Consider the following 13,851-nt stretch of genomic DNA (forward strand, 5'->3'; position numbering starts at 1 on the left):
CAGCACAATCCAAAAGTAGAGTCAGGCTGATTCTAAAATGGCTAACTCACTTAATAAATTAGAACATTAAAACAAGCAAAGCTTAAAAAGTATTTTTTAAATTACCCAGTGCTAGCTTCACGCAAAATGGGTACCAATACAATTTCTCCTATATTGCCATCTGACACATTGTGATTATGTCTCACTGCTACCAGTTTTTAAGTCAGATTAGCTGGGAAGGTTCTGCATTAGGTTATTACTATGCCAAAGTGCAATAGTTGAAAATAATACCTGTTGCAATGTGCTAAACATCAAACATTGAAAATGTATTTTTGTGTTTCTGCAATCTCTGTGGACCTCACAAAGCACAACATGTTAAGCATAAAAGCAAATAGTCACAAAAGATATCCTCTAAAAGGTTGGTTACTGAAGAAAAGCTCACTTTTAGGAGATAACTTTCTTGCAAATAAAGATAGAACTTCACCTACAATCAATGGGGGTTATTTATGGTCAATGTCCTGCATACGCCAAACTCTAAATAACCCCTTATGCTGGAACACTGTGTAGAGTTAGTCATTTTCTCTCATCTTCTACTGAAAACTTTGAAGCTTCTCCATTATTTAGAACGCCTATATTTCCCAAACTTTCCATAAATTCTGCAAGAAGATTTTAGCCAAATGTATTATATGGTCTTCATGAAACTGCAAAATTTTGGATCTTAGTTAGATTTTGGAAGGAACTGAAAAATTTCCAGTGTCTGCTAGAAACTCTAAATGCAGATTACATTCGACTGGCTAACTTTACTCCAATATAGGAATATCATTGTGGAGTAATTTTAGTCAGTGGATTCTTTCCCATATTAAAAGTTTGCTACAGAAATTTGAGGATTTTCAGTTCTGTCCAAACTCTAAATGAGGAAAAACTACTTTTTTTTCAACTGGGCCAAAATTGTATTATTTATCGAAAAGTTCCCATGCAAAAAATCATTTTTATTTTTAAGCAAAGCCACAGTAACTAAAATCATTTAGATGTGTCATTCATTTTCATATGGAAAGTCTACAAAAAGTTGATTTGCTAGTTGATTTTCCTTCGAAACATATCTTGAGGAGGTCTTCTCAAACAATTCTTTGAAAAACATTTGGAAATGTTGTTGCAGGTGTACTTTTTACAGGATTTTCTGAAATGTGCTGAAACCTAGTCCTTCAATTTCCCACACCTCTGACATTAAACTTCTATTGTGTTGTACATAACATTCATGGTAATTACACCACAAGACTTTATATTTTTCATAATTCCTCATTGTATCAATGTTACGAAGAATGATTTGTTCAGTGTGCATGTAAAAACACTTCTGAGTTGCAGTAATCCAGCTGTGCAAGCACCATCAACTTATGTTTGTGCTTTTATTTCAAAGGATGGGGCATCTTTCAGCTTTGGTCTGGGTTCTATTGGTCATTGGTCAGTTTGAGAAGTCAGAGTCACGATGTCCAGGTAAGGCTTGGAGCCCACCTCAAACTATGTGTAATTTTTTTGGAAGAATGTTATATTGTGCTCTCTGTTACAGACAACACATTTTCAGCTCTCCATCCTAAAGTTTGCTTTTCCCATAATTTGTCTATGTCAAGCATGTCCCCTACCACTGAACTACAAGAAACAGAACAATGTGGAATGAGACCAATTGGTTTCAGTGGAAGGCAAATTTGGAGGTCAAATGTCCGGGTTTGTTAAATAGCCACGGACCACCCCCCCTGAATGAGTTGCCTGAGACCTGAGAAATCCAGACCACTCAAGACATCTATGCCATGGGCGAGGTGTGTGGCCCATCAAGAGTTTCTCATTAAAATTAATTTGCAAAATGATACTTGTATATGTGGGTTTGTCATGGTAAAAAGAGAACTGCAAAAAACAGAATGCAAAGTTGCGTGCTATAAATCCTATTAGAAGAAACCCTATAAAAGGCAATCATGCTTGCGTAATGTTAACCTAGGTGATCTGTTTTATGTACTACTGAAATACACGTCTCAGCCGTAGGTAAACCGTAAATTCCAAAGGCACACCTACAATCAGGAAGCATGATTCTCAGTGCACAACTGTGTCCAAGTTACACTTCCTAATCTACTACTCTTTGATACATGAAAGGAATCCAGCGTGTAATCGCTTTGTAATAGAATCCTTTTTATTGATGAAAAATCTATTTTAATATTACAATCAATTCTATAGTAGGCAAAATCTCAATTAAATATTGATTGCATGGCAACCATTGTGGTCAAAGGAAACCCATCATTCAGCAGAGTCTACTATTTATTAAATACGCCATATTTTTTTATCAAGTGGTTATATGTGTATATTTGTATGGTGTCGCAAGTGTAGGGTTGTACAAAGAAACAACGCAGGGAAAAACTTAGCATGGGTTAACCATGCATTTGTTACCCCACATTTTTTTTATGATGCTTATGCATTTACAACATATGCCATTACCAAACAATGTATTTGTGGGGGTAGACCCTACCACACACCCCAAACATACCTTAAATGCATAGTAAAGGCATGTGCTGTAAAAACATACACACTGCTGTAATAAGTTGTGTCCTAAAAAATGTGTGGTAAAGTCACAACATGGTAAAAACCTTGTTGTAAAGGCTGTTTCCCCAAGTTGAGTAATTTCGACTCTCAGGAATCTTGAGAGGAATAATGGTGAATCTATGTAAAAGGTGTGCTAAGAAGCACAACTGTAAAACATTTGTCTTCTTCTGTTCCCATCTAAAGGACATACAATGAGACATACTGAATTACTTTAAGGTGTACTTAAAATATTATACACTATGTTTCTTAATGATGAAATGTAATGAGAACAAACTTTCATTGTACTTTGAGTGATGTACATTAGGCTAACAAATAAACATTATTTCAATATTGATACAAAAAAACCACCAAAATGAAAAAGAAGAGAAACGAACATTTTATACCAATGCTCAATTTCTCAAGACTATTGTAAAGGAATACATTCAATATAGCACATGTATAAAGACAAGTATAAGTATGCTAGACAAATACTAGTTCCGATTAATTACATATACATCCACAACATCACAGATTGCGGATTCATGTTCCAAATTCACAGTGAGTATAATTTCCCATTCTGCAAGCAGTTATTGCATCACTTCAGAACATCTCAAATGACACCAATACTGTTTTGGGTAAACTCACATCTTTTGGTGGTGATGTACAGGGCATCCGTGTTTTGTATGTTTCCATCGCATCACTACAGAGAACAAAGGGGACGAATTAGGGATTATCAAATGGAGTACAGTCCGTTTGAGTGGTGGAGGACATTACCTCTACCCAGTTGTGCTCGAACAATTTTCAGAGTGAGGGTGCTGCCATCAGTGTTATATCACTGAACTCATAGGGGTTGTGAACAATTCAAGCACTACACAAAAAACAAGTGTAGCAAATGAGCCACGCCAATTCAGCAGGTGGTAATGGTGTGATATGGTGTGATATGTAGCTGGCAATGCATAGTGTTGCAAATATATTAATATGGAATGGCGTGGCAGTGCACTTTGTTTTACAGACTGCACAGTTTTAATTGAAAAGGTCATTACATTTTCACAGACAAAGGGGCCGATTATGATGGCGGACGGACCTGAGTCCGTCCGCCACCATAGAGTAGGAGGAACCGTCCGCAGGGGCAGCGGCGGTTCCTCCGTGCAAATTAGGATGTGACCGCCACCCTGGCGGTCACATCCTGTATTTTTAACATTGCGGCAATGTTAAAAATGTAAGTTGTGCATTTGCATGCACAAAGCGGCAGGCACCGCGCGGTGCCTGCTGCTTTGTTCACGCAAATGCAGGGGGGTACCATAGGAACCCCCCATGTGAATCCCCCACCCTCCCCCCTTCACCCAGGGGGCCCGCAACGGGCCCCCAAAGTGAAGGCCCGTATGCTTTTCCACGGCGGAAAAGCCGCCGCAGAAAAGCATACATCTTACACCATGCTAATATGGCTGGCGGTGTTTGATAGACACCGCCAGCCATGTTAAAGCTTTTCCGTCACGGTCAAAAGCCGACCGCGGCGGAAAAGCTGCGGACAGATTTCTAGACCCACCGCCATCCTAATATGGCGGTGGGTCTTGTGAGGCTACGCAGAGGATTTTCCGCATCCTCCGGGCCGGCGGTGGCATCCGGAGGATGCGGCAAATCCTCCATCATAATCTGCCCCATAGATTGCTGATACAACTGTACAACTTACAAACAACAATGTGTGGAAATCAGTTTTCAGCAACTTCTGTCTTGATTTGTTTTCATACTGTTAAAAATCTTTGCTACAATTACACTTCAGAATTAAGAAGAAAGTGCATAATTTATGCTTTCATAACTGCTGTTATATTTCGAAATGTTTTAATAATTTAAGTAAATGTATTAAAATTGTATTTTGTTGGGCAACATGACATCCTATAACCTTTCCTTTCACACTCCTTGAACTCCAGAACGACTGCCATATAGTTCACTTAAGAAAAATATTCTGACTTTGTAATCAAAAAATGAAAAGGTATACACCAATCTCCAAGTTAAACTAATAAGCAGCAGTTTCTCAGAAGACAGAGCCTGACAGTTGACCTTTGGCTTTGAACACTCAGAAAATGTAACAAGATAAAAACGAACGTTCAAGCCCTTTTATTGTACATTCATCTTCTGAACTCAGCATGGTTATTTCTGGGGGTGCTTCAGCATCCACTACATTCATACTTCCAGCTCCCAAGCCTCTACAGACCAGACAGTGTACTGTGTGCCAAATTTAGAGGTGAGGTCCGGGCCAGTGGACATCTCTGTAAGTAAGGCAAGCACTGTCACAGTGGTTCCATTAAAGGTACAAAACGATAGGTGAGCCTCCGCTGTTGGTTTTAATGGCTGTCCACCAAACCCTAACATTTTTGGGTTTTCAAAATGAAAAGAGGTAGTTTGTTTTTGAGAAACAAAAAAACGAATGACCCCACACCCTGGGAGTTTGCTCCAAGGTTGTAGGGTCATTATGTTTTTTTGTCCCTCACAACCAGATTTTTCTTGGAGGTCACTGACAGAAAAAAGAGACATCACACCATCTCTACGTAGGAGGGTAGGTAGTGTAATGCCGGTTCTCTGAAGGCTCCTTGTTCAGGAAGCCTTCTGCCCAAGTTGCCAATGGGGACTCTGTCAACAGAAAGGTTACAGCTGTTACGAATGAGTTGGGCAGTCAAAGAGTTTGGTGGACAATGTACTCCTTCACATCTGTGATGGAATATACTGTCCACCAAACTTTAAATCAGTCCTGGATCACTTTTTCAATTGTAGGAGCTGGTTCTCTACCCCAATAGATAGCCTCTCACATTTGTTTCCCACAACAACAAGGCTACGGCAGTAAAATGCTTCACATTGACAGGAACTTCACTCAACAGTCCTGACAGTAGAACCAATAGGGTCAATGAGGCACATATCTCCCTCATTATCATTGCCAGTCTAAATACTTAAACCTAATAATATATATTTGAGAGTGTACCTATGCCATGAGCTGGCAATGGTTTTTGGAATCTTGCGCACTTATAATCTTCTAGTAAACTGTATGTCTTTAATTTTGCAGATGTATAATGAAACTCATATAATTAGCTGCGGTGTAAAAATCTGCATATTTTTCATTTGGGAGCAGCGATATCTCCATTTTTGTCTGTGTGTCATTTCCAGGTCTAACTCTGAGTGTTGTTTGCCAGAATTTGTTTTACCTAATCTAGTGTGCACTATCATGCTATATAACTTGGAGATTATGGGCCTGATTTAGAATTTGACAGAAAATACTCTAGCCGTCAGTGTGGCAGAGGACATTACCACTGCCATCCTGATGGACTTCCCTTCTTCAAATTTAGAGATGGCCCAGCAGCCATCCCTTTAAATTGAAAGGAACTATTATTGCAGCAGTTTCTTTCAATGCTCAAAAATGTTCATAAACAGGCTTCATCAGTTTTCACGGCCATTGAACAAACTTTTCCATACTTTTTGTTTTACAGAGACAAACACCAAAGAGGGAGTTTGTTTCTGAAAAGCAACAAACTAATGACATCTACACCCTGGGGGGTTTCTCCCAGATTGTGGGGGTCATTAATTTTTTCTGTTCCTCATTGCTAGGTTTTTCCTGGCAGTGACATATAGGAAATATAGACTCACACTACAAGACCTAAAAAGACCAGTAGTGAAATTGTCTCCCTTTATTGGCCCCAACTCCATCAGCCATCTGAGTAATTTTTCTGTAGGTGGAGCCAACAGGGGCTCAATGGACGGAATACTTTAGATCCACACATCTCTAAATGAGGCAGGTGAACCTAGTATTTAGTAACAGAGTATTCGCTACGCCTTTCAATGAAGTTTCAATATACCAAACCATTAGACGGGGGTCATTGGCTACTGACTGCTGATTCCCGTTCTTTGTGCTCAGAATTTCTCCCCATCTCTCTGGAAGACTCACTGGCGGAACTCCAGAAATGCAAATCTGGCTCACCTATGGACCCGTGTCCATACCGCCTCTTTAGAATGATATACTCATGACTCAATCCCACATTAAACCATATCTGGAACTCTTCCTTACAACTGGGTATCTTTTCTAGTGCCTGGAAACAAGCATTCTTACCCCCTCTGCTCAAAAAGCCTAAGGCGGATCCGAGAATGATTAGCAATTTCAGACCAATTTCACTCCTGCCAGCCCTGGTGAAAATCCTCGAAAAGGTAGTTCAGAAACAGTTCACAGATTTTGCAGGAAACTAATAACCTCCTCCATGAATCTCAACCGTGTTTCCAAGCAGGATGTAGCACGGAAACCCCATTGTTGAAAATTTCCGAATCAGTACAAGAGTCTGTAGATAGCGGGGCCACAGCCATGGTAGTACTTTTGGACCTGTCGACAGTTTTCAGCGCGGTCTCACATCAGATCCTGCGGGAGCGTTTATATCGTCTGGGCATGAGGAGAGTGGCACTCGCATGACTTCGGTCTTTTCTGGCAAACCGTTTTCAACAGGTCTTTTTACAACCTTTCTCATCCTCACCAAAAACTTTGGCTTTGAGCCCCCTGCTTTTTAATCTTTACCTGGCCTCTTTAGACACCATTATTTAATCCTGGGCATGAAAGTAGTAATCAACACAGACAACATGCAATTGTTTTTCCCCGTCAAGAGCATTCCCAGACGGCATTCAATAAATTCAAAGAATGCATGAAGCATATTTGATAACTGCTTGAAATTTAATGCGGCTAAGACTGAGGTATTGTCCTTTAATCAGAGCTCACCACCACCATCCTATCTCTGGTGGCTGGAGGAATTGAACCACCCCCCCTCCAATGCCCATCAAGTCTGCGAAAAATGTGGGTATCAGGTTTGATACTGATCTCTCTTTCACGATGCACATCCGAGGTTTCGTCCTAATGCTTCTGGAAGTTACACTCATTGAGGAAAGTCTTACAATATCTGCCTGTGGAAATACGTAAGATCATCATACATGACCTGATCACCTCCAAGCTGGACTCTGCAACCTGTCTGTATATTGGGCTCCAGGCATATCTGGTTCACAGACTTCAAATTGTTCCGAATACGGCAGCAAGGCTGATCTGCAGGGTTCCCTTTGGACATCATATTTTCCCTCATCTGAGATGGTGAGCAAGAGGATTGAGTTCCTGCTACCTTAAGCAGAGGCTTAGCCTTGATCAGCAGGAACGCTTATTGCGATCCAGGCACTTGAGTCTGCTCCGTCTACCACGATATGTCAAAGAGCGTCAAGGGGTAAGGTCATTCTCGGTCAGGGCAGCCAAACTCTGGAATGCAATGCCCACTCACATGCGTCTGATCAAGCCAGAACTAGAGCTCAGGAAGACCTTAAAGACTCTGCTTTTCTCACAGTTATACTATTTTCACACTGATCTTTGCTGTCACTCAGCATTACTGCTGGGACACCTCTGATGAGGTAGCTTTTGCGCTCTATGAATGCACTTTGATTGAATTATAAAAAGACTTCTAATAATGTTGGTAATTATTTTTTTCAAGTTATCTAGGGTTATAAATGTTCCTCCCTGCCATAGGTCTTCCACTCAAAGCTTTCCAAAGCATTTCTGTTGTCACCATGCTCACTTGTGACCTTCATGCAGGGATTGCTTAGTAATTGTAGTTCTGCAGAGTAGAGTGATTGAACACCTATGCTGGCTCCCAGTCGGAGTCATGCCCATACTGTGCACACTAACAATTTTATTTGTTGGACAGGCTTAGGTATTGGTTTATCTACAATTGTATTCAGCGGTCTTGTATCTGTTATCTCAGATTCTAATCCACATTCAGCATCAAGGACAACTCATGTTACCTTATTGTGCCTTGGTGATCTGAAAGTAAAACGCTTTGTCTAGGACTGAAAAACAAGATCATCTATTAATGTCATGGCTTCCAAGCTACGACTTGCCTGATTCCCTGCCCCACTACCTTTCTAAAAAGGTGCCCAGTTTCGAAAAACGTTTTACTCAAGGGTCTCAGGATATTGGCAAAAAGTATTTTAAGAAGTAATATATGATACTATATCCATTTGACCACAAGATCTTGTGCCTTGGACCTTACGGAGTCATAGATGTCCCTCACAAATACATCAAGATCTCAATGAAACTTTTCTCCATTGTATTGGAAACTATACTGTAGGTTTTATAAAGTTTGGGGTTAATGTAAATAGGTCTGATCTACCACAATTAGTTTGCAGTCTCTCGCAAAATCGAATGATTTCCCTTGCTACAGATTCAGTATTGTGTATTTGTTCCCTTTAGTAAAATGTCATCTGCATATACAAGGATACTAGGCTATTTTATCACTAAATTGGAAGCCCATTATTCAATCAATCATAGCATTTGTAATGTGCACTACTTACCTGCGAGGGTCTCAAGGCGCTGGGAGGGGGAGTGAGGGGAATGCTGCTAATGCTTGAAAAGCCAGTTTTTGAGAAGTCTTCTGAAAGTCAGCAGGTCTTGGGTCTGCCGTACAGGGATGGGGAGTATGTTCCAGGTCTTGGTGGCGAGGTGGGAGAACAATCTGCCGCCAGAAGTTGCTCTTCGGATGCGGGGGACTGTGGCAAGGGCGAGGTCGGCGGAGCGGAGCTGGCGGGCGGGGGTGTAGAAGCTAAGTCGTCTGTTGAGGTATGCTGGTCCAGTTTTGTGGTTTGCCTTGTGTGCATGGGTGAGGAGCTTGAGCGTTATCCTCTTGATGATGGGGAGCCAGTGTAGGTCTCTCAGGTGGGGTGTGATGTGGCTGTGGCGAGGGATGTCGAGGATCAGGCGTGCAGAGGTGTTCTGGATGCGTTAAAGTCATTTCTGGAGTTTGGCCGAGGCTCCTGCGTGGAGGGTGTTTCCATAGTTCAGCCTGCTGCTGTCGAGGTCCTGGGTGACTGTTCTTCTCATTTCGGTGGGGATCCACTTGTAGATCTTGCGGAGCATGCGGAGGGTGTTGTAGCAGGAGGAAGAGACGCGTTGACCTGCTTCGTCATGGAGAGGGTGGAGTCGAGGATGACCCCTAGGTTGCATGCGTGGTCAATGGGTGTTGGAGCTGTTCCTAGTGTGGTCGGCCACCAGGAGTCGTCCAAGTCGAGGGGGTGGATCCTAGGATGAGGACCTCCATCTTGTTCAAGTTCAGCTTCAGTCGGCTGTTCCTCAAACATTTGCCGACGGCCTTCGTGGAGATTGGTTTTGGCTGTGTGGGGGTCCTTGGTGAGGGAGAGGATCAGCTGGGTGTCATCGGCGTAGGAAATGATGTTGAGGTCGTGCAGTTGGGCGACGTGGGCGAGCGGTGCCATGTAGATCTTAAACAATGTTGGGTTGAGGAATAAGCTCTGGGGTACGCCGCAGATGATCTCGGTGGCTTTGGCGTGGAAGGGGGGGAGGCGGACGCTCTGTGTTCTGCCGGAGAGGAAGGAGGTGGTCCATTCGAGGGCCTTCTCTTGAATCCCGGCGTCATGGAGGCATGTGTGTAGTGTGTGGTGGCAGATCGCTTTGAAAACGACTGAAAGGTCCAGGAGTATGAGGGCTGCGGTTTCCCCGTTGTCAAGCAGGGTCCTGATGTCATCAGTGGCGGCGATGAAGGCAGTTTCAGTTCTGTATTTGCTGCGGAACCTGTACGGGGACGGGTCCAGGATGCTATTCTCCTCGAGGTAGCCGGTCAGTTGTTTGTTGACGGTCTTCTCGATTACCTTTGCCTGGAACAGGAGCAGGGAGATGGGCCAGAAGTTCTTGAGGACCTTGGGGTGCGCCTTGGGTTTCTCGAGTAAGGCGTTGATCTCGGCGTGCTTCCAGCTCTTCAGGAAGGTTGCTGTTTCGAAGGAGATGTTGATTGCTTTCGGGAGGTGCTGGCTTTGTTGAAGATGTGGTGTGGGCTTGGGTCTGACGGAGATCCCGAGTGGATGGTGTTAATGATCTTAATGGTGTTGTCGTCGTTTATGGTGGTCCAGGAGAGCAGGCGGTTGGTGCGGATGGTGGTCGTCGGGGCGGAGGTCTCAGTGGTTGTCAGGGCGATTGTGGTGTTGAAGCTGTCGTGGGTGTCTGCGATCTTGCGATGGAAGAAGGTGGCTAGTGCGTCGCCAGGTCTTGCGAAAGTGGGATGTCGTTGGTGTTGGAGCTGGGGTTGGAGAGTTCCTTCACAATGTTGAAGAGCTCTTTGCTGTTGTGTGCGTTGTTGTGTAAGCGGTCTTTGAAGGAGGCCCTTTTGGCGGCTCTGATGAGGTGATGGTGTCTGCGGGTGGCGTTCTTGTGGGCTGCGTAGCTGTACGGTGTTAGTTCACGGTGCAAGTTCTTCTCTAGCTTGCTGCTGGTTTGCTTGGATGCCTTGAGATCTTCAGTGAACCAGCTGGCTTTCCTGCTGGTGTGGCTGTTGGAGGGTTTCTTGACCGGGGCGAGGATGCTGGCGCAGTCGTCGATCCACTGTCTGAGGTTGCGGGTGGCGGTGTCGGGGTCGGTGGGGTTGGCGGGGGGCTTCGGGCGAGGGTGGTGGTTAGCTGGTCTTCGGTGACTTTGCTCCAGCAGCTGCGAGGGATCAGTTGGGTGCGGTGGTGCGTGGTGGGTTTCCGGAACGTGAAGTGGATGCAGTGATGGTCGGTCCAGTGGAGTTTGGTGGTGTTCTAGAAGGAGACGTGGGGGCTTGCAGAGAAGATGGGGTCAAGCGTGTGGCCGGCGGAGTGGGTGGATGTTGTGACGAGTTGTCTGAGTCCGAGGTTGGCGAGGTTGGCGATCAGGGAGGTGGAGTTAGTGTCATTGTTTTTCTAGAGGTTCAAGTTCAGGTCCCCGAGGAGGATGTAGTCCATGGAGGCGAGGGTGTGTGTGATGATGACGTCGGCGATGAAGTAGCTGAACTGTGGTCGGGGTCCCGGGGGCCTGTAGACGAGGGTTCCTCTGAGGGTGGTGTTGGGGCCAGTGTGAATCTGGAAGTGCAGGTGTTCGGCAGTGCTGAGGGTGTCGTCGATGTTGGTCGAGACTCAGAGAGTGTTCCTGTGGACGATGGCAATTCTTCCTCCTACTCCATTGGTGCGGTCCCTGCGGGTAATCTTGTAGCCTTCCGGGATGGCTATGGTGATGTTGGGGGCCGAGGAGGGGTTCAGCCAGGTCTACGTCAGGAAGGCGATGTCTGGGAAGGTTGAGTAGAGAAAGTCCCAGAGTTCAACGACGTGTTTGCGATAAGAGCGGGTGTTGAGGAGAATGCATCTGAGGTAGTTGGGTTCTATCCTGGTCGTTGGGTTGGCGGGCCGGATGCTGGTGAAGCTGCAGTTCCAGCAGGAGAAGGGGCCTTGGGTGTGCTTTGGGGTGGCCAGGCAGCGGTGCGTGATCGTCCAGCATTGAGCACGTGGAGGCTGCTGGAGTCGTAGCACAGACAGGAGTTGTAGCGTTCGCGGGTGCCAGGGGTTCTGGTACTGGGCGCGGTCCAGGCACGGATGGGCACAGAACGGTGCAGATGGGCTTGCCTTAGGCACACCTTCGGCACCCAGCAGTGCGACCGCACAGCGGTTGCCATAAAAAGGGGAGACGGGCGGGTGCAGAGGCAGGGAAGGGGGAGCGGCCGGAACGGGGGCGGACCGCAGGGTCAGCAGCGGCGGTAAATATGCGCGCAAAGAGCAACCAAGTGGGTAAAAAAACACAACACAGCACAATAATGAAAATAAAGCACAGCAGAGCACAGTACATAAAATAAAGCACCAGAGGCTATAATCAACAGGGGCAGTGGGGTTACCTGGAGGCAGCTGGGTGGGCCTAGCGCATGGTGTCGGGTAGCTGACTCGAACCCTGCACAGCGCAGGTCTCAGTCTCCATGATCGAACACTGGACAGCCACACCGCCCACAAGAATCCCACCCGCAGATACCATCACCTCATCAGATCCACCAAAAGTGCATCCTTCAAAGACCGCCTAGACAACAACGAGTGCAACAGCAAAGAGCTCTTCAACATCGTGAAGGAACTCTTCAACCCCAGCTCCAACACCAACGACGTCCCACCCTCGCAAGACCTGTGCGACTCACTGGCCACCTTCTTCCACCGCAAGATCACAGACATCCACGACAGTTTCAACGCCACGATCACCCTGACGATGGAAGAAGGTGGTGAGTGCTGTTGTGTGCGTTATTGTCTAGGCGGTCTTTGAAGGAGGCCCTTTTGGCGGTTCTGATGAGGTGATGGTGTCTGCGGGTGGCGTGCTTGTGGGCTGTGTAGCTGTACGGTGTTCGTTCACGGAGCCAGATATTTTCCAGCTTTCAGCAGGTTTGCTTGGAGGCCCAGAGGTCTTCAGTGAACCAGCTGTCTTTCTTGTTGGTATGATTGTTAGAGGGTTTCTTGATCGGGGCAAGGGTGTTGGCGCGGTCGTTGATCCACTGTCTGAGGTTGCGGGCAGCGGTGTCGGAGTCGGTATGGTCGGCGGGTGGCCTCTGGGCGAGGGTGGTGGTAAGATGGTCTTCGGTGACTTTGCTCCAGCAGCGGTGAGGCATCTGTTCGGTGCGGTGGTGAGTGGTGGGTTTCTTGAAGGTGAAGTGGATGCAGCGGTGGTCGGTCCAGTGGAGTTCGGTGGTACGGTTGAAGGAGACGTGGGGGCTTGCGGAGTGGGTGGGTGTTGTGACGAGTTGTCTGAGTCCGAGGTTGGCTAGGTTGTCAATCAGGGTGGTGGAGTTGGTGTCGTCATTGTTCTCGAGGTGGAAGTTCAGGTCCCCGAGGAGGATGTAGTCCGTGGAGGCGAGGGCGTGTTTGCTTACGAAGTCGGCGATGGAGTCGCTGAACTGTGGTCGGGGTCCGCGCGGTCTGTAGATGAGGGTTCCTCTGAGGGTGGTGTTGGGGTCCGTGTGGATCTGGAAGTGCAGGTGTTCCGCGGTTCTGAGGGTTTCTCATTGTTGGCATGGGCACTAGTCTCATTGGTATCATCAGTGCTATTCTCATTGTTGGTATCGGCACTAGTCCCATTGTTATCATCAGTGCAATTCTCATTGTTGGCATCAGCACTAGTCTCATTGTTATCATCAGTGCTGTTCTCATTGTTGGCATCGGCACCAGTTCGATTGTTATCTTTAGTGCTATTCGAATTGTTGGCATCGGCACTAGTCCCATTGGTATCATCAGCACTATTTGAATTGTTGGCATCGGCACTAGTCCCATGGTTATCAATGCTATTCTCATTGTTGGCATCGGCACTAGTCCCATTGGTATCATCAGTGCTATTCTCACTGTTGGCATCGGCATCAGTGCTATTCTCATTGGGCACTAGTCCCATGGTTATCAGTGCTATTATCATTGTTGGGTTAGACACTAGTCCCATTGGTATCATCAGAGCTATTCTCATTGTTGGCATCAGCATTAGTCCCATGG

The 13,851-nt window shown here is 45.8% G+C and overlaps 1 protein-coding gene across 1 annotated transcript in view; it reads left to right on the forward strand.

Annotated features, from left to right (window-relative positions):
• Positions 1 to 13,851, forward strand: part of LOC144770625 (myeloperoxidase-like) — a 209,658-nt gene that overhangs the window by 4,549 nt on the left and 191,258 nt on the right. The window contains exon 2 of the mRNA XM_078655311.1: positions 1,394 to 1,470. Coding sequence (XP_078511437.1) covers positions 1,395 to 1,470 — 76 coding nt within the window. The 5' untranslated portion in view covers position 1,394. The remainder of the gene's footprint in view (positions 1 to 1,393; positions 1,471 to 13,851) is intronic.

This window comes from Lissotriton helveticus, chromosome 7 (assembly GCF_964261635.1).
Source record: "Lissotriton helveticus chromosome 7, aLisHel1.1, whole genome shotgun sequence".
In the NCBI taxonomy this organism is placed as follows: domain Eukaryota; kingdom Metazoa; phylum Chordata; class Amphibia; order Caudata; family Salamandridae; genus Lissotriton; species Lissotriton helveticus.